Source organism: Scyliorhinus torazame, chromosome 11, assembly GCF_047496885.1.
Source record: "Scyliorhinus torazame isolate Kashiwa2021f chromosome 11, sScyTor2.1, whole genome shotgun sequence".
Classification (NCBI taxonomy): domain Eukaryota; kingdom Metazoa; phylum Chordata; class Chondrichthyes; order Carcharhiniformes; family Scyliorhinidae; genus Scyliorhinus; species Scyliorhinus torazame.
In genome coordinates this window covers 206,597,774-206,624,986 of record NC_092717.1, presented here as the reverse complement: position 1 = coordinate 206,624,986, position 27,213 = coordinate 206,597,774, and the positions used below count along the sequence as shown (strand labels likewise).

General features: G+C 52.4%; 1 protein-coding gene across 1 annotated transcript in view; it reads right to left on the bottom strand.

The window, feature by feature from the left end:
- Nucleotides 1-27,213, bottom strand: part of LOC140385768 (uncharacterized) — a 205,104-nt gene that overhangs the window by 90,931 nt on the left and 86,960 nt on the right. Inside the window, exons 9-13 of the mRNA XM_072468263.1 lie at nucleotides 23,914-23,949; nucleotides 14,701-14,724; nucleotides 9,459-9,512; nucleotides 5,521-5,574; nucleotides 5,077-5,121 (exon numbers count right to left, since the gene is read on the bottom strand). Of these exons, the coding sequence (XP_072324364.1) occupies nucleotides 5,077-5,121; nucleotides 5,521-5,574; nucleotides 9,459-9,512; nucleotides 14,701-14,724; nucleotides 23,914-23,949 (213 nt within the window). The remainder of the gene's footprint in view (nucleotides 1-5,076; nucleotides 5,122-5,520; nucleotides 5,575-9,458; nucleotides 9,513-14,700; nucleotides 14,725-23,913; nucleotides 23,950-27,213) is intronic.

Here is a 27,213-nt window from a genome sequence, read left to right as displayed (position 1 = left end):
GCACGAACAAGAAGTGACTCCAGTGTCACAAGCCTCCACAGAGAGCTCGTGGACAGCCTCCACGATAGAAGCAACGCAAGACTCCAGAGTGCAGTCCTTGCAGGAACACGACCATGAGGGTCTAGCAACCTCTCCTGACCAACCAGCGGCAGACGATGCAAGTCTGCCATGCTCACGTGAACAGCAAGGCGGCTATAACAGCCTACCATGCTCCACTACACAGCAGCATGACCATGACGGTCTCTCATGCTACAATGAAGGGCACAGCGCTGAAGACTGTTCAAGCCCAACTGAAGACAAGCCAAAGGAATCGCCTCGTCCAAGCCCGAAGAAAAAAGGTTTATGCGCTGACCTTCAGGATCATTATAGCCGAACAGAGATGAATAATGCTGCACGGCCACAGAAGGATGCTGAGGATTTGCGAAAGAAATTAATTGAATGTTTAACTTGCAAGGAGCAGACTGAGAATTGCCAGTGTTTTAGTACGGATCGAAAAAATGGACAAGACATTGATCCTCAGTTAATGGAAATAACACAACCTGAATCATATCTACAGCAGGGACAAATGTCTCCCTTCAACACAACGCCGCAAAGTCCCAACTTCGAAGACCAGCAGTTAGTCAGTAATGACTCTTCAAACCTTGAGGGGAACATTAATTGCATTGAACCTATACACACTCCACTGATAAATGAGCAGAACATTGGAGCAAGAATCCTGAGGACACCGACATCGAGTAGCCAGATAACGAACTTAAAACCCACAGCAGTTTCAAGTGAACCAAGTGTGCTTTCCACTAATGGTGAAGATGCAGATAAGGTCGACCTGATTATCCATTGTACCACACTAACCCCAGTGATTAAGCAGTTATGTATGGGGAGTATAATGTGGGCAATTGAGAACAGTAAAAGAGAGACTGTGACCATGCCAGTCCCAGCAAAATCAGACCCAGAGACCATGAAGGCATGTACATTAGACAAAGATACATATGAGGTACCTGAGAAGAAAAGTGAAACGGAATGTTCTTTGGAAAATAGTACAATGTCGATAGAAACATTGGATCCTATATTCGAGACCATACATATGGGAGAATTTGGGGATAATAAACAAGGTTCTGCAATGTCTGGGGGAAGATTTAAAATTCCAAAGAAGAAAAGCCCAAATGAAGGACAACGGCAAGACAATGACAGTCCACCGACATGGTGTGCACCACCAGATGAAAACTCTGACAATTTACCCAACCCTAGTGAACAGCAAGCTGCTAATGAGGATCTATCCACGGGATGTGAGACGAGTGGCGACAGCATCCCACTTCCCATGCAAAAGGTGCAAGGTGACAGACCTCGCCTAGTGCGTACCGAGGCACTCGACGATCACGGTGGGACCACTGACGACTGCGGTGGCGGCGCACCGCTTCCACCCTCGATGGCTCGAGCCTCTCCACTGGTTGGTGCATTCCTGCATGTTCCGACTCCAGAAGTGCAGCTTTAGGGAATCTCGGCTGCCTCCAGTGAACCTGTTGGGACTCCGGACGGGGGGCATCAACGGAAGGCAGACCGGACTCCAGATGGGGAGCAGCCAAGCGCCGACTCTGATTCGCGCACGCCAGACCTTGCTCCGGACGGGCGGTGTCGCGGCCTCGGTGATGGCACGCTCAGGGTGACGGCGGATGCCACGGCGACAGGGAATGGATCGCGTGGCAGTCCCACTGGGTCGGCAGTGGCAACCAGCACCAGCGGTCCAAGATGGACACACCAATTCGCGCCATCGCCAGACGTTGATGCGAGCAACAATTCTCTCTCCAAGGCGACATGCTTCGACGTTTCTCTGCGGAGTCGCCCTTCCGGCACAGCAGGTGGCCGGAACCAGCGTGCACGGTCTCGGCCAACTTCCACATCTGGCACAGTCATCGCCTTGCATGATATTAGTGATGGTGCTACTTCGATGGCAACGACCCATCGGCTACAAGATGCCGTCCACCACAAACAGAAAAAGAAAAAAGACTCCACCTTGTTCCTGGCATGCAGGGCGGATGGATTGGTGCGTAGGCGCAATCAGCGAGCTTTGCGCCGCCTTCCACGCTCGCAACTGAACCGTACGCACACGCCGGATCCTCCACTGGTTCCCAAGGATGACTTCGTGGAGATGCCACGGATCATGCCCCTTCCATCGCCACCAGAACCAAACCACAGCCAAGGCAACACTAACAAAGATGTTGAAGGTTATATTTGCACGAATGAAAAAACCAAGCACTGCACGAAGTACAACAAATGGTAAAGTAGAGATTTCGGCAACAGCATCACCTCCAACAGTCCAAGGTGAACCAGTGTGACCACAAATCTCCACAGCTGAACCGGCTTGAGGACCAGCCCATTCTTGAGGCGGTCACCCATTAGACTGGACTTATAATGCTGTTCATACGTTCAAAAAGTCAAACACTTCTGTATTATAACCTGTTGTTGTTTATTGTTCCAGATATCGTCTGACCGGACCACTGTTCAAGTTTTTTTTTCTTTCTCGCATCCATGTTTTGTTATGGTACAACCTTGTTAGTGTGACGCACCCGACATCGCCCCATGTAAATAGTTACGTCATATACACACGCTGTACACAACACACACACACACTCTTAGATGCACTCACGACACAATTATATTTATAACCACGTAGGCACATATCTTTGTAAAAAGGGGGGATGTCATGATATTCAAACACACACATCATGATAGACACACCAACAGACAAATCAGAACACACAACACCACAACCAATGACAGAAAGATATAAAAGCACAGACACGACCCCCGGTGGTCAGTATTAGCGGCAGAGGAGGACCAGGACAGATCTGCTACCAAACACACTCAGGGAGACAGCACGTGCAGAGTATCCAGAACGAACTGTATTATAAGAGTTAAAATAAAATAGAGTTGTACCACATACAACTGTGTTGGCTCATCTGTGCACCAGAGCACCCAACACCACAACAGATGTCAGTCTTCAGCCAATTCGATTCACCCCACATGATATCAAGAAACAGCAGACGGTACTGGATACTTCAAAGGCTATGGGGCCTGACAATATTCCGGCAATAGTACTGAAGACTTGTGCTCCATAACATGCCGTCCCCCTAGCCAAGCTGTTCCAGTACAGCTACAACACGCATCCACCAGTAAATGTGAAACATTTCCCAGGTATGTCCTGTACACAAAAAGCAGGACAAATCTGCCCTTTCAATATTTTCTCATTCATCAATAAAGTGATGGAAGGAGTGATCAACAGTGCTATCAAGCGGCACTTACTTAGTAATAACCTGATCACTGACGCTCAATTTAAGTTCCAGCAGGGCCACTCAGCTCCTTACCTCATTACAGCTTGGTTCAAAAATGGACAAAGGAGCTGAACTCCAAAGGTGAGGTGACATCAAGGCATCATTTGACCGAGTATGGCATCAAGGAGCCCTAGCTAAACTGGAGTCAATGGGAATCAAGGGGAAAACTCTCCACTGGTTCGAGTCATATCTCATAAAAAGGATCATGGTTGTGGTTGTTGGAAGTCCTGGCATATCACTGCAGGTGACTTCCTGGCATATCACTGCAGGTATTTATCAGGGTAGTGTCCTAGGCCCAATCATCTTCAGTTGCTTCATCAATGACCATTCTTCCAACATAAGTTCAAATGTGCAGATGTTCGCTGATGACTGCACAATGTTCAGCCCATTTGCGACTCCTCAGACAATGAAGCAATCCATGTCCTAATGCAGCAAGACTTGGACAATATCCACACTTAGGCTGACAAGTGGCAAGTAACATTCGCATCAAGTGCCAGACAATGACCATCTCCAACAAGAGAAAATCAAATCATCACCCTTTTACATTCAATGGCATTCCCATCACTGATTCCCCCACTATCAACATTCTGGGATTACCATTGACCACAAACGGAACTGGACTAGCTATTTAAATACTGTGGCTACAACAGGTTAGAGGCTGCAGGTCACCTCTTGACTCCCCAAAGCTTGTTACCAACGACAAGCACAAGTCAGGAGTGTGAAGGAATACTCCCCACTTTCCTGGACTAGTGCAGCTCCGACAACACCCAAGAAGCTCAACACAGGGCAGCACGGTGGCGCAGTGGATTAGCCTTGCTGCCTCACAGCGCTGAGGTCCCAGGTTCGATCCCGGCTCTGGGTCACTGTCCGTATAGAGTTTGCACATTCTCCCTGTGTTTGCGTGGGTTTCGCCCCCACAACCCAAAAGATGTGCAGGCTCGGTGGATTGGCCACGCTTAATTGCCCCTTAATTGGAAAAAAAAATGAATTGGGTACTCTAAATTTTAAAAAAAATTTAAAAAGCTCAACAATATCCAGAACAAAGCAGCCTGCTTGATTGGCACCCCTTCCACAATCATTGACTCCATCCACCACCGATGCACAGTAGCAGCAGTATGTACCATCTACAAGATGTACTGCAGGAACTCACCAGAAATCCCTTGGCAGCAACTTCCAAGCTCACAACCATCTTGAAGGACAGGGGCAGCAGACATATGGGAATACCAGCACTTGGGAGATTCCCCCTAAGTCACTCACCACCTTGACTTGGAAATATATCCCCGTTCCTTCACCTCGCTGGGTCAAAACCTGGAACACCCTCCCTAGTAGCACAGTAGGTTAACCAACACCTCATGGACTGCAGTGGTTCAAGAAGGCAGCTCACCACCACCTTCTCAAGGGCAGTTAGTGACGTGCAACAAATGCTGGCCTAGCCAGCGAAGCACACATCCTGTAAAATAAAGGAATTACATTTTTTTCTTCAGCAGATGTGGCATCCATGCGATCACAAGCATGGCAGAAAAGGTAAATGACTGTCTGGATCGAGCGTTCTGGGCTACACCACCATGGAAGGACATGCACGGTACATTTCCTCTGCTAAAATGACTCAAAGTGACGGCCTGGATTCAGGAAATGGTGATGATCAAGCCTGGCACACTGCATTGCACTTAGGTCCCTTAAGCATCAGGATGACTGACAGATTGAAAGCTAGCTGCATAGATATTCACATTTCAATTGCCTGTACACTTACCTCAATATCTCCACGTCCATCTGCTCCTGGCATGCCGGGTGGGCCCTTTGCCAAAGGAAAGAAGCAGCATTTAGTCATTTGCATTACTTTTTTTCAAGTAAAAACTGAAGCTTAGTAAATGAGCTCTATTAATGGCCAAATTATTTTATGCAATTTTATTTCTGCTGCAAATGGGATCCATGAACATCATTGAGTTTTTTACGCCTCACTCAACTGGATGCAATGCATGCATTTGGATGGTGGGGAAGGGGTGGGGGTTGTGGGGCAGGAGCAGGTTTTTGGGAGCGGGTTGGGATCCCGTGCACACAATAAAATTAATGTATGTTTTCCACTTGAAGGCCTTCCAAATGGAACCGTCTCACAATTAATGACAAATCTATGTCTTAGGCAACTGCCAATGGGAATACCTACAAAGAAATATGAAAAAGATAACACTGAACTTACCTGAGGTCCTGGAGTTCCAGTCATGCCAGTTGCTCCTTTTGGCCCAGGATTACCCTAATATTGAAAATAAAACATACAACTGTGATTCTACAATGCTGCAGTCAACAGAAGAATCTTCATTTACCTCAAATGGATAAATTCAAACAACTGAATTCAATCCTGTGTCTGTTGTCCTAACTACACACATAGAATTCCTACGGTGCAGAAGGAGGCCATTTTGCCCATCGAGTCTGCACCGACCCTCTGAAAGAGCACCCTAGCCCAGGCCCACTCCCATTTCCTGTCCCCATAATCTCACCTAACCTTTGGACACTAAGGGGCAATTTAGCGTGGCCAATCCACCTAACCTGCACATCTTTGGACTGTGGAAGGGAACCGGTGCACCCGGAGGAAACCCACGCAGACACAGGGAGAAAGTGCAAACTACACACAGGTCGGAATCAACCTGCTGCTGTGAGGCAGCAGTGCTAACCACCGTGCCAACATGCCACCTACAGTGATAAGCAGCTCCTGTTGTGTGGTCTTTAATAGTTGAAAAATTAAAATCAAACTCAAAGGTGCAAGGAATGCAAATGCAAAAAAGACCCATAGTAACCTCTGGATGATTCTAAAATGCACCAAAAAAAGGATATAAAAAGACTTACAATTATATAGCAGTTTTGTGGCCTGAGAATGTCCCAAAGCATTTAATTACTTTCGCGGTGAAGTCACCACTGATACATAGAAAATGTCACCTATAACTTGCGCACACCAAAGTTCCCACAATCAGCAATGCGATAATCACCAGGTAATCTGTTTTTGCCTTGTTAATTAAGGGACAAATATTGGTCAGGAATGACTCCACTGCTTTGCCATGGGAACTTTCTATCCACCTGAGAGGGCAGATAAGGCCTTGGTTGAATATCTCAGGTAAAAGACAGCAGAGGGGGCAATATTTGCTCGGGTTCTGTTCAATATTTGTTCGCATTGCATCGCTAGGCCTGGGCAGCACTGTGAGCTGCGACCTGAAGAAAGTTGTGCAGGCCACAGGTGATGGCCTGCAGCACAGGCTGATCTGGAACTCAATGATGTTAGTATGTAAAGTAATGCTGCAAATATGAACAAACAAATTAGGAGCAGGAGTAGGAGCAGTGCTATGCGAACAAATGTTTTCTCCAGTATGTGTGACAGTGCAGCAATCCCTCAATACTGCAGAGTTAGATAATGTACTCCAGTACATTAGAGTATCTTGAAACCACAATCTGCTGATACATACAAGGGACAGAACTTTCCAAAACTTGCCCTCCCCCACCCCTCTACTCCCTGTGCCCATCCGCCCCAACGGGCATCAAGAACCCCCGCCACAAGCATCGGGGCACACCGCCCCCCAATCCAGTAAATGGCGGAGGAGGCTTTGGGGGAAGTCAATACAGTTTCAAAAACAAGTCACAGGACAGAGAGTAAAGAAACAGTCAGGAATCCTGCTTCAGGCATGGCAGGTAATGGCAAAACTATAAGAAATATATTGATTAAACCACAGGAGATAAATAATAAATGGATGAATAAAGCATCAGTGCTGAGGGACAGGTTAGAATGCATGGACCACGTAAGAGTTCTACATACAAATGCACAGAATGTAAGGAACATATTAAAGGAGCTTCAGACACAAATTTAAATTGGAGATTATGATATAGTAGCCATTACTGAGACATGGCTGCAGGATGGTCAGGATTGGGAACTTCATATACCAGGTTATAAGGTTTACAGGACAGGGAAAATGGCAGGGGAGGGGGGTGGTGGTGACGGGGTGCAGTAGCCTGACTGATTAAAAACAAAATCAAATCATTGGTGAGCGAGGATGTAATGAGGGGAAAGCATCCAGTGGAAACCTTGTGGGTGGAACCGAGGAACAGGAAAGGATCTAAAACTGTAACAGGTGTTGTGTATGGACGTCCTGGTAGCAGCTCGGAAGTGCTAGATTGTAGAAATGCAGAAATTAGGCAAGTATGTTGCAACAGTAATGTAGTATTAATGGGGGATTTCAACTTTAACATAGATTGGGAGAGACAATCAAGCACTTGGCAGCAAGGTAGTGAACTATTGGAGTGTATCAAAGATAATTTCTGACAGCAATATGTCCTGGATGATGCAACAAGGTGACAAGCAATATTGGGCGGGATTCTCTGATCCTGAGGCTAAGTGTTGACCCCGTCGTAAACACCGTCGCGTTTCCCGACGACGTCGACATGGCCTCAGGATCAGCAATTCTGGCCCCTACAGGGGGCCAGCACAGCATTGGAGAGACCCTTGCCGTTCCAGCTGCCGATCCCGGCATCAACTGGGTGGCGCAGGGTGCCGCATGTGCAGTAGCACCGGCGTCAATGTGCGTATGCGCAGTGGCTCCCTTCTCAGCGCCGGCTCCGACGCAACATGGCATAGGGCTACAGGGGCTGACGCGGAAAAAAAGGAGGCCCCAGCCCGAGAGGCCAGCCTGCCAATTGGTGGGCCCCGATCATGGGCCAGGCCACAGCAGAGGGCCCCCCCCCCCAGGGTCGGACCCTCCCACCCCCCCCCCCCCCCCGCCCACAAGCCGTCCCCGGATGCTTCCACGCCGAGGTCCCGCCGTGTAAGACCTGGTTAGAACGGTGCTGGCGGGACTCAGGTTTTTTGTTACCTGCCGCTCGGCCCATCCCGGGTGAAGAATTGCCCGGGGGGGGCCCATGGAACGGCCCCCGGCCGGCGCCGCGCCGGCACCAATGCCGCCGATGCTCCACTCAGCGGGGAATCGCGTTCCGTCATCGGGGCAACGTGGCGTGATTTTTGCCAGTCGGGGCGATTCTCCGGTCCGGCCCCGGGCTGAGAGAATCCCGGCCATTGTGTTTAGCAATGAGTAATGAGCCGGATTCAATTAGTAACCTCATTGTGTGTGAACATTTATCAAATAGTGATCATAACATGAATAAGTTCAATATAATGCGTGGAAGTGAAAAGCACAAATCAGCTACTAGAATTTTAGATTTAGGCAAGGCCAACTTTAAGGAAATGAGACAGAGACTGTCCACAGTAAATTGGGAAAATCTGCTAATGGGTAAAACAACTGAGTAACAGTGGAAGATGTTTCAAGAAACATTTAATCCTAAACAGAGAAGCACGGATCTGCGTAAACAGGGCAACAACCGCATATCACTTCATCCAATCAGATGGAGAAATCCTGACTGTGGCAGAGTTTAAAGCAGGAAGTGAAAGTTACAAGATTTAATCCAATATAAAATTGTGATAGAAAGTGAAATAAAGGGATCGCAAAGGAAGCTGAATTAAGAGAGAGAAATAAATAAGCTGGAAAGAAAACACCCTTTTAAAAAACAATTTCCAAAAATCTGAAGGAATGTGATACCAGACTTATAAATGTTGATTTACAGCGGTTGTTTAGTAATAATTAAGAATTGTCATGCCATTAAAAAATATTTTATGATATTGGCCTGTTGGGATGATCTTGTGGAGTGGTGCAGAAGGTCAACCACTTCACAACCACCTCATGCAGCACCACCTCTATGGACAGATGCTCCATCACTTGTACACAGTCTCACAACTGCATCTTGGATTTAACCCGCTTCGGTTCCTTCTTATTCCTTCGCCCTTCCGTTTTGGCAAACGCTGCTTCTGGTTCTGAGATGCCTTTGGGGCTTTCATAATTTTTGTCCTTGCATTGTGAAACTCCCTTCAAATTGTTCCATCTTTTCAATGTCACTCAAAGGACCCTTTCTGCTCCAATCGCTGGTTTGCTCCATGTATCTATTCAATCTTCACTTCACTATGATAATCAGCTGAATTTGTATTTGTAAAACTGGACATGACTCAGATTCCTTAACAGTCCAATTCCATTTCAGTCTGTCTACTGCCCACAAATAATGCCAATTTCAAAAACACTAATTAAGAATTATTCAAAGTTATCTGCTTACAGGCTGTCCTGGAAGTCCAGGATCTCCAGTGAGTCCATTTTCACCAGGTGGTCCCTGAAAAGTGAGAAGATGGCAAACAATGAGAGCATAATCATAAGAAACATTTTGTGAATTCCTTCATCTTAAAGAGGTGTTATTCTGTTGAAGGAGCTATAAAGCAAATGGCTTTTTCCCATTCCATCGGACAGAATTTAATACAGACATCAGGGGCAGGATTCTCCGGTCCGCCAGCCGCATTTTCCTGCGCGACGCGCCCTCCCGTGGGATCCTCCATTCCAGCAGCCAACCAATGGGAGCATATTGCCAATCGCCAACAGAGTCACCAATAGTGATGCTCTTTCGAGTCGTCAGGTATCAAATGATGCCACCACAAGGCTTTACCGGATATCGATCAAAGGACCACACAATCAGTTAGTCAGTTCAAGTTCAAAGGTGGTTTATTTACACACAAGGATTACTTTGACATGCAACACAAAACACTACAAGTTAAACTACAATAACCTACACTTAACTTCAGCGCAACCGGCTCTATGTAGATGGAGAAGGCCTTTGTCCGGATCTTACGTGGCTGGGTGGAAGAAGTGGCTCTGTTTCTGCTGGGCCCATCCGTCTGGTAGCAATCGTTGGTCTTGAACTTGTCTGTCTGGTCGTAATGCTGCACTTGGCTTGGCATAGGCTGGATCCAAGAGAGACCGAGCACATGGCTGTGTCTCTTCTTACCCCTCTGGGATTTCGCGCTCTTTGGGGCGGTCCTTAACTTGGACCCAATAATTCGACATGCTTCGATCACTGATTTTGATTTTGGCCAATAAAGGGGCGGGTGCCTTGATGGCTGGGCGTGGCCTGAGAGGTCATTGACCTTGGCTGTTTGGGCTCCCTGAGTAAAGGGAGTGGCACCGATTAGTCTGTATCTATATCGGTTACCTGAGTACAGTTCTTTTGTTCTGGGGAAATGGGCCATTAGAATGCAAACGAGCGGGGGTTTCGATTGCATCTCACTATCTGGGTTGCAAATACACACACAAGCTCTGGGTCTGTCTGAGTCCTGGGTTGGCCATAATTCCCATGGTCCTTTGCAGGTGGCCGTCTGAGATGGCTACCAGCTAAACAGCGGGAAGCTGCTTTTCAGGCGCAGCATGGCCAGTGGATCACGCCCTAGGTGAATGGACAAAACAGTAGCAAATGGATTTCAATGTAAGCAAGTGTGAGGTTATCCATTTAGGACCAAAAAAGGATAGATCAGGGTACTTTCTAAATGGTATGAAGCTAAATTCAATGGATGTGCAAAGAGACCTGGGAGTTCAGGTGCATGGATCGTTAAAATGCCTTGAACAAGTGTAGAAGATTGGAGTATAAGGACGCAGAAGTTATGCTGCAGCTTTACAAAACCCTGGTTAAACCCGACTTGGTGTCACTGTGAGCAGTGTTCGGGGCACCACACCTCAGGAAGGATATTTGGCCTTGGAGGGAATGCACAGAAGGTTTACAAGAATGATACCTGGACTTCAAGAATTAAGTTCTGAGGGGCGATTATACAAGTTAGACCTGTTTTCTCTAAAATTTAGACGGGGTAATCTGTTCAAAGTCGTCAAGATATTAACAGGGAAAGACAGGGTAGATAAAGGTAAAGGGCGCGATTTAACAGAAACATTTCTCAGTATCATTTTGGATGCGATTGGCACGGTGTTTCTCGACGGCCACTTTGGCGAGATCACGGCCCATATTTAACATCACTAAATGCCAACAATGTGCCCCCACGAGCATCTCGACATTAATGGCTGTCTGGCCGTCTGATTCACCAGACGCGCGCCTCACCATCTCGCCACTAACAAGGGGGAGCTGCTTTTAAACGCTCCCTCACCACTCATCTCCAATCAACACTCAAGCATGACAGCGCGCAGACCTGTTCCTCGCTTTGGAGATGCCGACCTGGACAGGCTTCTCAACGCTATGAATGAGAGGTGGTGCATCCTGTTCCCCCAAGAGGATGGGAGGACCAGTAGCAGCGCCAGCAATACAGCCTAGGAGGTAGTGACAGTGGCTGTCAGTATGGGCAGCATAACCAGAAGGACCAGCGTCCAAAGTCGGAGGAAGACACCCGACCTCCACTGAGCTGCAAGGGTAAATTAACACTTCTCCCCTGGCATCAGTTCCACCTGCCACCCCTCAAATCCTAAACCCTCCCCCCAACAAATCATTGGCTGACACCTCGCACATTCCCCACATCTGATCTTCATGCTTGTTCCTCAGCACCCCCAGTATCCACCAGCCCAATCCCTTCATGCCCAGTTGCAGTGCCCACACACGGGCAATCCAGAGCCATCCACTCTCCGTCACCCAAGAGACCACCTCAGATGAGAGCTCAAGGAGACCACCAGCGAGGCGTCACAGCTATCAGTCCCACCTTCCACCAGCACAGAAACGCACATCTCGGTGGGCAACATCAGTGGACAGGCGTCTGGGGTACATTCTGGTGAGCACCTCACAGTTGCTGATGCACATCGGGTGGTGGCAGGAACGTTCAAGGGAGTCAGCAGTCAGAGGTCTGCTGGATCCCAGGATTCTGCTGAGTCCCAGTCAGATAGCAAGCCTCTGTACAAGATTATTCGTGAGCTGATGCAGATGCTAGGACATGGCCGTGAGGTTCAGGAGGGAATGTCAACGACATTCCAGCAACTGCATAGCCAATTGGAGGAATCCCAAAGGCTCTGGGTGCAGGAGATGATGCCGACATTCTGTGGCACTGAGGCAAAGCCCGCAGTATGTCATTCACGTTTTAAATGGCGGTGCCCAGACATTGTTCAGTCTATGATGATCATGGCTGAGGGTCTTGACATCATGTCCTAGTCACTGAGTGACAGGTCCCATGCACATGTGGACATTGCCATGGGACTACAGAGCATGTCCCAGTCGCTGAAGGACAGGTTCCAGACACAGGTGGACATTGCACTGCAGAGCATTGCAGCCACCTGAGTTGGCCAAGTCCCGATTTAAAATGGCGAACGGCAAAGGCTGAAGGAAAATTCAGCCAACACAGGCAGAAACCAGCAGACGCAGGTTTGCTGTGTATTTAACTCTGCAAAACCCAGACAGCATCGATACCAGCAGCCATCTGCATAATAATGTAGCAACCATCTACATACTAATAAGCAATCCCCGGGAACAATAGCAATATTTGTGACAAACAAAACTAAGTCAGACTCCCCGGCGCCAGCAGGAGCCAACACAAAAGAGGTTATCGGACACCTCAAGACCACCCATCGATCAGGGAACCGTTCCAGTACTGGAGAAATTGAACCAAGCGATTGGAACGAAGTCCAATCACCGAGAACCAGGTACTGGGTCCGCCCCGAAAGGCGGGAAGCCCCTGGGGACTATAAAGTTAAGACACCAAGTTCAAATCGTTCTTCTTGACCGGGTCACCGAGCAACGCGAACCAACATTGACCGTGACCGGTCCAACGGCCGCCGAGAGATCGTAAGTCTTAAGTCAACGCTCGCTACGAGATATGCGCTCCTAGCTATCAATCCATACCAACTTCGAATCCCGCAGACTCAGAACCCGAACGAAAGGCCATTTGTTCCACTGACCTGGTGGGCCAGTCCGGAGTTAAGTATAGGCCTGTTAGTGTAGAAGTAGCTTAGACGTAGAATTTGTGCATGTGTAGCGATTACTGTGTATAATAAATGTGCTTTGATTTAAATCTTACTAATCGGTGTATTGAGTTATTGGTCATTACTCGGACTTGAACCTCATGGTGCTATCATAAAGATACCTGGCGACTCGAGAGCAAAGGTTATAAAACAGAGCCAAGTGAACCAACCAAAAGTTAGCAATAGCGTGGCCCAGTCACTGAGAGGCATGGTTGAGGGTGTCGACCACATGGTGCCAAAAACAGGGAGGCTCCAGAACTGGCAGAGCCAGGTAACGCAGAGTCCTCTGGAGCTCACTACAGCTGCCCATCCATCCCATGGAAACCCCCAGGGCACCACAGGTACTGTCAGGGAGGGCGCTGGAGGCCAACCCAGGCCTGCCACCAAGGAGACGCCAGCGGTCTCCAGTTCTTCAGAAACCCCCCTTCCTGACACAGGCGCATCTCAAGGACAGTGGACAGAACAGGGTGGCATGGCGATGCCTGTGACACTGGTAGTAAATTACCCTCTGTGAGTCTGTTAACCCAATTCCTCTCTACCAGTATTTATTGATTGCTGGACCTGCCAGGGAGAAGTTAATTTGCATGACACCACATGGCTCGCTCTTCAATATCATCAGAATTATTCCACAGTTCATTTCCCCAATACAATCGAACGAGGGAACAACAGTTATAACACCGAGGGCACGACTTAACGGAAATGGAATAGAGTCCCGTGTCACACGTGTCTAGCAAGGTGTTTCCTGGTGCTCGCAGCGCCACGCACAGTCAGCTATTAAACGGGATTCATTTCGAGACTCGGCGAGGAATGCCCCACCGCCCTACTAAGTCCCACCTCCTGCCAGGAAGAGATCTCTAAACACCCCACCACAGTCTCAGAACCCTCCCAATGCCCCAACTCCACTCTAAGGCGGTCATCAAGCCTCCCGCACACCACCTCATAAGGTCAGGGTAACCTTGTGCCCAATCCCCAGCATGGATATGATGCCACCTGGGCACCCTGGCAGGATGGTACGTTGACACATCGATGCTACCCTGGCAGTGCCACCTCGGCACCCTTGCAGTGTCAGAATGTCAGGCTGGCAGTGCCACAGTGCCCAGATGGCATTGGGGTGCCAGTGTACCCCCCTTGCCCAGAGCCCGACCACCCAGGGGCCTGGGATAGCCTGGGAACCCCCCCCCCCCCTCAAGTGCGGGTACGCCTGGTCCACTTTGGTTGAGGGCAGCGCTGAGTAGCACTTGCTTGGGGTCTCCAAGGCGCAGGGGTTAGATCCCACGCCGTGGGTAATTCCAGCGAGTGAATATTCAAGTGACCGGACTGTGCACTTGCAAAGGCAAATTCCGTTAGATCTCACGCGATGTAACGAGCTGAGTAAATCAGACAAGAGGCCTCTCGCAAGATTTATTGCCCGCGTCCCCGGTCGGGTGCAGCGTGGCTGATAGATCGCGCCCTGAAGCTCCAATGTCCCAACTCACCAGGTCCTTGCAGTTCCCTGATAGTAGTTTGGGACCATAGATTCACTCCTTAATCGCAACGCAAATCATGTCAAGAATTACAATTAATCTCACATAAAGGCTTTATTTCCTTACCGGGATTCCAATTTTTGCAGGTCCCTGTTGAAAACAAAGAGGAAAGGCCTTGTTAAGCATAACTCAATTATAGTACCTCAATTATTTTTTTAACCAAAAATTTCGATTGGATTGACAGAAATATTTGAACTGTAGCTAAGTATACAGGGTGCTAATGTACTGTGATGTCGATTAACATCTTCAGCTGTAGTCAGGTGATTGTGTTCAGGAAAGAAATTCCACATGTCCATCACTTTTCAGAGATGGAAGGGGCTGGTGGAAGATGAGGTTAGGAAGGCAAAGTAATGTAAAGCAAAAATATGAAAAAAGAACTTCAGAGAAAAAAATACAGCACATAATTACATCACCACATATCAAGGAAAGGCTACTTGAGAAATACAGAAATCAAACAGTGGGCTTATCAATAATAATAATAATTATTATTATTATTATTGTCGTCACAAGCAGGCTTACATTAACACTGCAATGAAGTTACTGCGAAAAGCCCCTAGTTGCCACACTCCGGCGCATGTTCGGGTACACAGAGAGAGAATTCAGAAGTTTCTGAATTCTTCATGTAGGTAAAATGTTTTCATAGAATCATAGAAACCCTACAGTGCAGAAGGAGGCCATTTGGCCCATCGAGTCTGCGCCCATCCTTGGAAAGCACACCCTACTTAAGCCCAAGTCCATGCCCTCCACCCTATCCCCATAACTCAGTAATCCCACCTAACGTTTTGGACACCGAGGGGCAATTTAACATGGCCAATCCACCTAACATTCACATCTTTGGACTGTGGGAGGAAACTGGAGCACCGGGAGGAAACCCACGCAGACATGGGGAGGAAGTCCAAACTCCACACAGGCAGTCACCCGAGTGGGAATTGAACACAGGTTGCTGGAGCTGTAAGGCAGCAGTGTTAACCGCTGTGCCACCATGCCACAACTTCATGCAAAATTGCTATTCTATTCAGTAGCTGTTACACATTTTTGAGAAATGAGATGTGACATAGAGATATGGGCCGGGATTCTCCTGGAATCGGCGGGGCAGCCCGTACCGATGCCAAAGAGCGGCGTGAACCACTCCGGCGTCAGGCTGCCCAGAGGTAGCGGAATCCTCCACACTTCCGAGGGCTGGGCTGGCACTGGAGGGGTTGGCGCTGCGCCAACCGGCACCGAAGGGCCTCCGCCAGCTGGCGCAAGTTGGCGCATGCGCAGGACCGCCAGCGTGTTCTGGCACATGCACAGAACCACTGCCGTGTTTCCTGCGCATGCGCAGGGGGTTTCTTCTCCGCGCCGGCCATGGCGGAGCCTTACACAGGCCGGCGTCGAGGGAATGAGTGCCCCCATGGCTCAAGCCTGCCCGCAGATCGGTGGGCCCCGATCGCGGGCCAGGCCACCGTGGGGGCCCCCCTCTGGGCCGGATCCCCCCACGCCCCCTAACGTCTCCGCTAGCAACCCTCCAAGCCACGTCCCGCCGGCGGGACTGGCTGAAAAAAGGCGGTCGCCCGGCCGATCAGGGCCCGGAGAATTGCCGGGAGGCCGCTGCCAACGACCCCCGACCGGCGCGGCGCAATCCCCGCCCGAAAACCAGCGGCGGAGAATTCGGCAGCCGGCGTCGGAGCGGCGGCGCGGTACTCCGGCGATTATCCGATCCGGCGGGGGGTCGGAGAATCCCGCCCATGGAGTCTAAGTTATCGTTGCATTGATAGCTACAAAGTCAATTAACGAGTTGCATCTTTATCCAAGTTAGGCAATCAAAGAACCAAAGCCCGTGATATAACAACTCAATTGTGGGGCGAAATTCTCCGTTATCGGCGGAAAGTCCGCCGATCGGCGCAAAAAACGGCGCAAATCCGACTTGCGTCCCGTCGGAAAAATGGGTCGATAGTCTCCGGCCCGAAATGGGCTAGCAGCGACGTAACGGGATCCGCGCTTGCGCAGTGGTTCACGCCGTGCAGCGTCATACACGCCGCATGGCGTGACGGCTCATAAGGCCGCGCTGCTCCGCCCCACCCGACCGCAACACCCGACTGGATGGCTGGCCGTCGCTCAGCCCCGAGGTTCGAGTCACGCGATGTGGAGGCGCTCCTGGACGCGGTGGAGCAGAGGAGGGATGCCCTGTATCCCGGGCACGGCTGCAGAGTTGCCCCACGCCACAGACGGCGTCTGTGGAGGGAAGTGGCAGAGGCCGTCACGGCTGTGGCCCTGACACCAAGGACAGGCACCAAGTGCCACAAGAAGGTGAACGACCTCGTCAGAGCAGGCAGGGTGAGCCTCCCCCATATCCCCCCCCTCCCCCATATCCCCCCTCCCCCATATCCCCCATATCCCCCCCCTCCCCCATATCCCCCCTCCCCCATATCCCCCATATCCCCTCCTCCCCCATATCCCCTCCTCCCCCATATCCCCTCCTCCCCCATATCCCCCATATCCCCCCTCCCCCATATCCCCCATCCCCCATATCCCCCCTCCCCCCTCCCCCATATCCCCCCCTCCCCAATATCCCCCTCCCCATATCCCCCATATCCCCCCCTCCCCCATATCCCCCCCTCCCCCATATCCCCCCTCCCCCATATCCCCCCATCCCCCATATCCACCCATCCCCCATATCCACCCATCCCCCATATCCCCCCATCCCCCATATCCCCAAGTGAATCCAGCCCTAACCTTAACCTCTGCAATGCACGCACAACCGATGGCGTGCATTCATATACCTGCCTAACACTGTTGCCTTTTACCCCTGCCCCCCCCCCCCACAGGAGAAGCGCGCACACAACAATAGGGAGCATGTGAGGACTGGAGGAGGGCCCGCTGATGAGAGGCCACTGACCGTACACGAGGAAGGGGCCCTGGAACTGGCTGGCGGACCTGAGGACCGGGAGGTTGCTGTTGCAGAGGTCGGGGGCGTACTAGCGAGTGAGCCACCGACAGCCCGTCCCCATATCCCCCCTCCCCTATATCCCCCTCCCCCGTATCACCTGATCACTGCCTGATGTCGAACCATGCATGCTTCATTGTGTATCGCAAGACCAAACGTCCAGGCACCCATCCCCGCAGATGCAGACCGCCCGCAGGATGCCCCTCGGAGACCACAGGAGACGGAGAGACCCGTACCCTCCAGCATGCGACGGCCGCAGGATGCCCCTCGGAGACCACAGGAGACGGAGAGACCCGCACCCTCCAGCATGCGACGCCCGCAGGATGCCCCTCGGAGACCACGGGAGACGGAGAGACCCGCACCCTCCAGCATGCGACGCCCGCAGGATGCCCCTCGGAGACCACGGGAGACGGAGAGACCCGCACCCTCCAGCATGCGACGCCCGCAGGATGCCCCTCGGAGACCACGGGAGACGGAGAGACCCGGACCCTCCAGCATGCGACACCCGCAGGATGCCCCTCGCACACCACGGGAGACGGAGAGACCCGGACCCTCCAGCATGCGACGCCCGCAGGATGCCCCTCGCACACCAGGGGAGACGGAGAGACCTGGATCAACAGGGAGACGACGCCCCCGTCACGTGCGGGAGCGACCACCCAGCGACGAGGGGGGCAGCCACAGGCCCCCGTCACATCCGAGCCAGGACATCACTACCCAGGCCACCACTACCCGGGACACCCCTACCCGGGACACCCCTACCCGGGACACCCCTACCCGGTACAGCACTACCCGGGACACCCCTACCCGGGACACCCCAACCCCGGGAGAGGGAAATACCGGACAGTGACTCAGAGTGGATGGGTGGAGACGAACCCCCACTCCAAAGTGCCATGGACTCAGAGTGGGATGAAGAGCACGACACAACGCCACTGCTGTCACCAACACCCTCCACCATCGCAGAAACACTCACCACGGTTGGGCACTTTAGTGATGAGGCGTCTGGTACACTCACTGGTGCGCACAACACAGCCGTCCCGGTACAGCAGGTGGAGGTAGGAGCAGCAGAGGGACCGGGCGGTCGGAGGGCAGCCCAGCCCAAGCGAACATCTGCCGCCCAGATGGATCCCGGGTTCCTGCAGTTACCACACCCACACATAGATCCGATGCAACCACCGACCCGGAGACGAGCGAAGAGGGTGACGGGCGGCTTGCGGCGGCTGCGGTCGCTGGTGGAGGAGCCCATCCGCGTCCAGGAGCTGGGAGTGGTGCCGGTCATGCGTGCCACCCAGGCTGACACCGCACGGGTGGCGTCCGCGGTGGAGGCAATGGGTGCGACGGTGTCAGACATGGGGAACGGTTTGCGAGGCCTGGGGCCTTCCGTGCAGGCGGCGTCTGTGGCCCAGGAAATGGCTGCCCTCTCACAGGAGGCCATGAGCCAGTGCCAGCGCCAGATGGCAGAGGCACTCAACGCCATAGCCCAGTCTCTGCAGGCCATCGCTGAGGGCATCGGCGCCAGTGGCCATGTGTGAGCCGGCGTCGCACTGTCACAGACAGGGTTTGCCAACCCCCTGGGCTCCATGGCTGCAAACCTGCAGACCCCTGTCGATACCAGCACGGGCCTCCAGGACTGGCAGCGCCAGATGTCGGGGGGGCGTCGGATGGCCAGTCCATTCGCATCCCCCACCCATGTAGAGGCCTGGGGGCCATCGGGCACCCCGAGGGAGGAGGAGGTGGTGTGGTCCGTCCCGGCTCCCTCTGTAGGGGAGGTCCCGGTACACCGCGACACCTCGGACTCCCCCCCTTCCGTCCCAGGTGCATTGGGTGGGCAACGGGCAGAACAGGCTGGCAGCTCGCCATCCCTGTCGCCCGGGCCGCAGCCTGGCCCATCTAGGCCAGGACGCCCCAGGAAACGGCCGCCAAAGGGATCCAGTGTCAGAGGGCAGGAATCACAGGAGTCCACCTCCAGTTCTGCTGTACCGTCTGGGGAACCACGTAGATGTAGTCAAAGGGCCCATAAGGCCAAACAATTAGACACTGAGTAAGTTGGCACGGGTGCAGGGCACAGATGAGTTTTAGGGGCTAGGGCACGTGCATGAACTCCTTTGGTTATTAAAGTCAATGTTACACCTACCGAAGCTGCCTTTGTGCTCTGTCCAAAGTGTGCGAGGGTGTCATGTACGTTGAGCGCAAGTGTGTGTGTGAGGGGTGGTCTTACCTCAGCCCCAGGTGAGTCTGCCCCCTTCCCCCTGGGCCGCCATCAACATCCCCCGGGCAGAGGACGGGACCGTGCGCTGCAGTGTCACAGCCGCATGCAGGTATGGTCCGGGTGGATGGTGGTACTGTGGCCATGGGTCAGACATAGTCCAACGATGTTGAGCCAGGAGCTCATCGCAGGGCGGGTTGTCATCATCCTCCATGGCCTGCGATAGACACGCGTCCAGCCGGAACTGTGTGAGCCCGGCCCGTTGTGCCGCAGGTGGATCGGCAATGGGGGGATGGGGGGGGGGGGGGGGGGGGTGGTGTGCATGCGGGTGGGGTGGGTGGGGTTGGGGAGAGGGGTGAGGGTGCTGGGTGGGTGGATGGGTGGGGGGTGTGGGTGGTCGGCTGTTGCCATGGTGTGCGGTCTGTGGCCATACTACCCGATTCCCACGCCCATCTAGTCAGTGAAGCGGGCGTCTATCAGTCTGTCCCGTGCCCGCTGGGCCAGCCGGTAACGGTGGACAGCCACCCGCCTGTGTCTACCCCGTCTGCCCTGACCATTGCCCCCATCCCCCTCATCTGGGGAGGACTGGGCCTCTTCCTGCTGCTCCTCCACTCCGCCCTCCTCTGCCTGCGGCACATCGCCCCTCTGCTGGGCTATGTTTTGCAGGACGCAGCACACCACAATGATGCGGCCGACCCTATCTGACCGATACTGGAGGGCGCCCCCAGAGAGGTCCAGGCACCTGAAACGCATCTTCAGCACACCAAAGCACCTCTCGATCACTCCCCTTGTCGCTACATGGGCATCATTGTAGCGGTTCTCCGCCACATTGCGTGGCCTCCGTATAGGCGTCATCAGCCACGATCGCAATGGGTAGCCCCTGTCGCCCAGCAACCAGCCCCTCAGCCGGGGATGGCGTCCCTCATACATGCCGGGGATGGATGACCGCGACAACACAAATGAGTCGTGTACACTGCCTGGGTGACGGGCGCAGCCGTGCAGGATCATCATGCGGTGGTCGCAGACCACCTGTACGTTCATCGAATAGGTCCCCTTCCTATTAGTGAACATGGCCCTGTTATCTGCAGGTGGCCGCACGGTGACGTGCATCCCATCGATCGCGCCCTGGACCATGGGGAACCCGGCCACGGCAGAGAAGCTCACGGCCCGGGCATACAAAGAACAACAAAGAACAAAGAAATGTACAGCACAGGAACAGGCCCTTCGGCCCTCCAAGCCCGTGCCGACCATACTGCCCGACTAAACTACAATCTTCTACACTTCTTGGCTGGCCCGGTCCACGGGGAAGCGGATGTAGCGGTGCGCCATGGCATATAGGGCATCTGTCACTGCCCGGATGCACCGGTGCACCGATGTCTGCGATATGCCGGACAGGTCCCCACTCGGTGCCTGGAATGACCCCGTTGTATAAAGGTTCAGGGCCACCGTAACCTTGACGGACACGGGGAGAGGGTGTCCCCCGCCAGTGCCACGCGGTGACAGGTGTGCCAGCAGGTGGCAGATGTGTGCCACGGTTTCCCGGCTCACCCGGAGTCTCCTCCTGCATTCCCGGTCCGTGAGGTCCTGGTATGACTGCCAGGGCCGGTACACACGGGGCGCCCTCGGGTGCCTCCGTTGCCGTGGGGCCGCGACGTCCTCCTCCCCCTCTTCGTCCTGTCGGTCAGGTGTCCCTCCAGCCTGGGCGGCTGCCGCCTGCCCCTCTGCGGCAGCCTGCGCCGCCTCTCTGGCACGCTCCTCCTCCTCCTCCTCATCCAGGGCAATGAGTGGCTGCCACCACGGCGGCCAACATCGCTGGATGATCTGAAAATATGACGGCCTGGTGGGGGGGAGGGGAACGACGACATGTCATCATTGCCCATATCCCCTCCTCCCCCCAGCCAGGTGGCATGGACCGCATGGGTCCAACTGTTGGAGGCTGGCACCTGGCCAGGTGGACCAAGTCACTTGCCCTCCCATCCCCCTCCTCGGCACGGACCCCCCCCAACCTCCACCCCAGTATGGACCCCCCCCCAACCCCCAACCTCTATCCCGGCACGGACCCCCCCCCCCCAACCTCCACCCCGGCACAGACCCCCCCCAACCTCCACCCCGGCACGGACCCCCCCCAACCTCCACCCCAGCACGGACTCCCCCCCCCAACCCCCAACCTCCACCCCGGCACGGCACGGACCCCCCCAACCTCCACCCCGGCACGGACCCTCCCAACCTCCACCCTGGCACGGACCCCCCCCCCAACCTCCATCCCGGCATGGCACGGACCCCCCCCCCCAACCTCCACCCCAGCACGGACCCCCCCCCCAACCTCCATCCCGGCACGGCACGGACCCCCCCCAACCTCCACCCCAGCACGGACCCCCCCCCCCAACCTCCACCCCGGCACGGACCCCCCCCCCAACCTCCACCCCGGCCCGGACCCCCTCCCGTCACTCCCCCGGATCCCAGCCTACTCTAACCACCCCCCTCCCCCCCCCCCGGCCGCACACACACACACAACCCGAGACACACCTCTCCTCACGCAATCAGACTGCGGCCACGCCATTTCCTGCCCAGAGCCAACCCCCCAGGCCGTCACCCACCTCCACGCTGGTCGGCGTGAGCCTGGAGCCCCGGGTCACGCCGATGAAAAGGAGGTTTGATTCACGTCGACGTGAACGGTTATCACGTCGACGGGACTTCGGCCCATCCGGAAGGGAGAATATCGGCAGGCCGAAAATCGGCTGCCTTGCGCAGACCCGTGACATTCTCCGCGGCAGCGGCGACATTAACGCCCCGCCGACTTTTCTCCCTTCGGAGACTTCGGCAACCGGCGGGGGCGGGATTCACGGCGGCCAACGGCCATTCTCCGACCCTCTGGGGGGTCGGAGAATGACGCCCGTGGTCTCTGTTGTTAGACCCTGAGCTTTCATGGTGATGAAGGAGTTCATTAATTTGTTCCTACTAGATTATTATGATAAAGGATTCAAATGCAAAGAATTAAAAAAACAAAATATTAAGAATAGAAGGTAGACTGGTAACAGATTTGTTGATTAAGATAAGGAGAAACCATTCAAGTAACTGAATGGGGAGGTGGTGGCGTAATCATATTGTCACTGGACTGGTAATCCAGAGACCCAGTGTAATGTTCTGGGGACTTTGCTTCAAATCCCACCATAAACACTGAGTGGAATTTGAATTCAATAAATATCTGGAGGCAGAAGTGTTGATTATTGTGAAAACCCATCTGGTTCACTAACATCCCTTTAGGGAAGGATATGTGATCTGATTTGAAATGTTTTTTACTCCTTTCTCAGAATTACAAAGCCAATGCACAGAGTGAACAGGTAAAGTCCCTTATCCATCTCCTTGCTTGTTCCAAAAACCAATGCAAATTCAAATTGAATCCAATTCATGGTCCCCAAAAATGGGACAGACTCGATCCAAGCTGACGAAAACAGGCACTGGACCAGATCTCATACTTGATCTTCCACTTGATCTTAGCCAAAAGGCCAAGTGTCCTTTCCTGGCCTGGCCTACATGCAGATCCAGACCCACAGTAAAACGGCCTAGAAAGCCATTCAGTTGTGTCAAACTGTTTGACACACTGGATGTACTGACACCACATGGGTTGCAGCTCATCACCTCTCTCTCTCAAGGAATGGGCAATAAATTCAGTTCAGGCCTGTTTAATATTGCCCACATCCCTTTAGAGCCCACTTCTTCGACAAGGCATTCACATGTCTCTACAGTTCATTTTTGTTTGATCACCTGGAGATAACAGTACTATTTAAATGGAAATTTGTGTCATGGAAAGAAATTAGGGATACGTTAAGAAGGCAGGTAAACTGAGCCCAATAATCCTTTACCGTTCTTAAAAAAAGTGTGAAGGGCACTGGAAACAAATAATACAGCTCATAGACCTATTATAAGTCCAATAGTTCATTAACAATCTCTGGGCAACATCAGCTTTGAAAGCAGTTTAACAGAATACAAATAACATGGTAACTCTTTCTGTTTTTATGTTAAATACCCACGTCAGTCATTGCTTGTAAATCTGCAGTTAAATCATCACACTTAGGCCCTCAGCTGTGTACAGTGAAAACAATTGCAAAAGCTTTCAATCCAAAATGTCATTACAAAGGTTAATACTTACTGGTAGACCTTCTAGGCCAGGAATGCCAGGAGGGCCCTTCAAAAATAAAATCATAAAATTATATTATACATTACAGATCACATTTATGCAAATCACATTAGTTTATCCAATAAAGAATTCCTGTTTCTTACATTTCCTCTGGCTGATGGAGGATGAGTGATTCACTCTAATGTTACTGCTGGTCTTATACTTGAGCAACCTGACATGATTCATGGGGCTGAATTTTCACTGAATCGGTATGGTTCAGGAGCCCTTTAAAAATGCCAGGCAGGGATCGCGATTCCAGGGTTCCTGAACCAAGTCCCTGGGATTACAATTGTCGGGAGTGCCTTTTAAGGGGGAAGGCTAGTTCAGATGGCAAGCCCGTACAATGCACTGCTACCTTTATCAGCTCCATTACAGCGATAGGCATGTCCTCACCTTCCGCACTTTCCAGGGAGACAGACAGCTTAAAATGCAGTGGCTCACAGCACCTACCATAGGCTGTATCAGGAAGGCAAGTTCAAAAGGTCCTATTCACACCCTGCATGTCAACTCACCCTCTATGGTTATTCGTGCTCCCCCAATGACAAGGTATGCTCGTCCACCCTCTTCAGCTTCATATGAACTCATGACAAGGTCCATCACCCAGGCCTCTCTTGCCCTCCAGACAAGACATGCACCCCCAAAGAAACCTTATGGCACTCATGACCCCTATGTTATTCCCCCTAAACAACCCCTATGGTCATCCATAACCCCCATGCCAAGCTCTGGCACTTCCAGCCTATTCACGCACTATGCGCTGCACAGAACCAATGAACCTTATAGTGATAACAGGAGGTGTCAAAAAGAATCTTTAAAAACAGTCATTGATTTATAACTTTACACTTCGTTAGAAAATATTTTTTTTAAACTACCACCCAATAAAAGTGTCCATCATCCAGGCCCCTTTAAGTTTCAAAAGCAGACACTGCAAGCACTTGAAAAATCTTATTCTTGTGTAAATAAACATTATGGGCGCTATTCTTCCACCCCACGCCGGATGGGAGAATCGCCGGGGCGCCACGCGAATCGCGCCACGCCGCCCCCCGGAAACCATCGGAGAACCAGCGAGCGGCGATTCTCCGGCCGGATGGGCCGAGCGGCCGCTATGACACGAAAGGTTCCCGCCAGCGCCGTCCACCCCTGGTCGCTGCCGGCGGGAACTCTGCCAGAACGCTGGGGGGGCCTCCTGTGGAAGGGGAGGGGGGCTCCTTCACCGGGGTGGCCTCCGATGGGATCTGGCCCGCTATCGGGGCCCACCGATTGGCGGGCCGGCCTCTCCCCCCCCCCCGGGCCTAACTCCTTCCGCGCGCAGCCCCAGAACACCGGCTCCATGTTGGTGAGGGCCGGCGTGCGTAAGACATTCCCCATGCATGCGCAGGATGGCGTGGCCCAACTGTGCATGCCCAGGATTGTGCTGCCCCAACTGGCACCGCGTAAGGACGCTGGAGTGGCGTGAACCGCTCCAGCACCGTGCTGGCCCGCTGCAGGGGCCAGAATAGGTCGTGCCCGGGCCCTGTTTGCGCCATCGTGAAAAACGACGGCGTTCACGACGGCGCGAACACTTGGCCTCAATATCGGAGAATCGCCCCCTATAGATTTGACAGCATATACCAGAGAGCCAGAGCTGTAAATTAAGTCATGCTTTTTTCCTGGGGCTCATGCATATCAACAGGCTAATCGATTTCTGGGCTCTCAGCCGAGCATTCCTAAAGAGGTTTGACTGAGTGCCCAGAAATCCATTAAAGTACGAAAACATTTAAGAACAGATTGTGTTCAATAAATTGGAATCAAAGATTGACAAGGGAAATGGTACCTCATGAAAGGCAACTTTCATAGTAGACATAGTTCAGGCACGGTAAAGATATAGAGCGTAATTCTCCGTTCCTGAAGCTAAGTGCCGGCGCCAACGGAGGATCCACGGGTGTTTCACGACGGGAAAATTGGCACAAACCCCTCATCGATTCCGGTACCGATGAGGGGCCAGCACCGGCGCCGCATGAAACACCCATGGATCACGCAGAGAATCGCTGGGTCCCAGGCCGCGCATGCACAGGGCTGACCAGCTGCACCGGTCGCCCCGGAAAACATGGCGCCAGCCATGCTGGACCGCGTACCCGCCCCCTAGCCTCCCCCCACCATTCCCCCAGCCCCAGCAGAAGCCCCCTGGCCAGTGACACGGATCCCGGCCGAGTGTGGTGGTGCTGGACACTGCAGCCGGCATGCCAGGTCCCCGACCGCTAGGACCACACGTGGCACGCGTTGCTGGGAACTCAGCCCATCGGGGCAGAGCAGCCTGGGTGGGCCAGCTGATGGCGCGCCAACGGTGTTGAGACTGCGCGCGGCCCGATGAAGCCAATTTGGCGGGTGCGGAGCATCGCGAACCGGCGTCAAAAAGGCGCCTGCCCCAATTCCGTCATCGGAAGCCATTCTCCGCCCAATCGCCGATCCTGATTTTGGAGTTGGGCTCCGAGAATTCCGCCCATAATCCCTGCAAAGGGAAAACAAATCCCTGGATAACAAAAGAGATAGAAATTAAGAGACAGTGTGCTTATGACAGATGTCAGGTGGAAAACACAATTGAGAACCAGGCTGAATAAAGAAGAGATAGACAAGGGCAGAGAGAAAACTGGAATTGGGATCACAATCAAATCAGCCATGGTCTTATTGAATGGCTGATGGGTTTGGAGGGCTGAATGGCCAGTTCCTACTCCTAAGTCCTATGTACCACTTTTATTGGACAATGTTGCATCCCTTTAAAAATTCATACACGATGTGTGATGGCTGTTTTAGTCTAAATGTCAGTACAACCATATGCTTAATTGAAGCCAACTGTAGTTTACTACTATACTTCAAGTTACACATGTTGTTAGGTTACAGCAGGAAATGGCCTTATTCTGTCAACTGGCAGCAAATGCACCTGGGAGCATTTTGCAGTAACTTTTACCATTCGTCTTGACAAGGATTCATAAATTTATTTTGAGAGAAGGAAAAATGTAGCTTGACGGACCATTCTAAAGTTCAGTCTGCCAATGGGGAAAATTTTATTTCCATTGATGCCACGATTACAGCGTAATGAAATGAAGGAGATGCTCATTATTTGACTAATTGAAAGATGAGCCATGACACTGAAAGTAATGTCGCTTTCTTGGTTGTTGGCTTCTCTTTCTGATTAATGTATTTTTTTCCAATTAAAATATATCCCACTTAATTTGTTTATCCAGTGTTGTTCTCCTCTTGATTTTTCAAAGTGATATTCCACTGAAGAAACAGCTGACC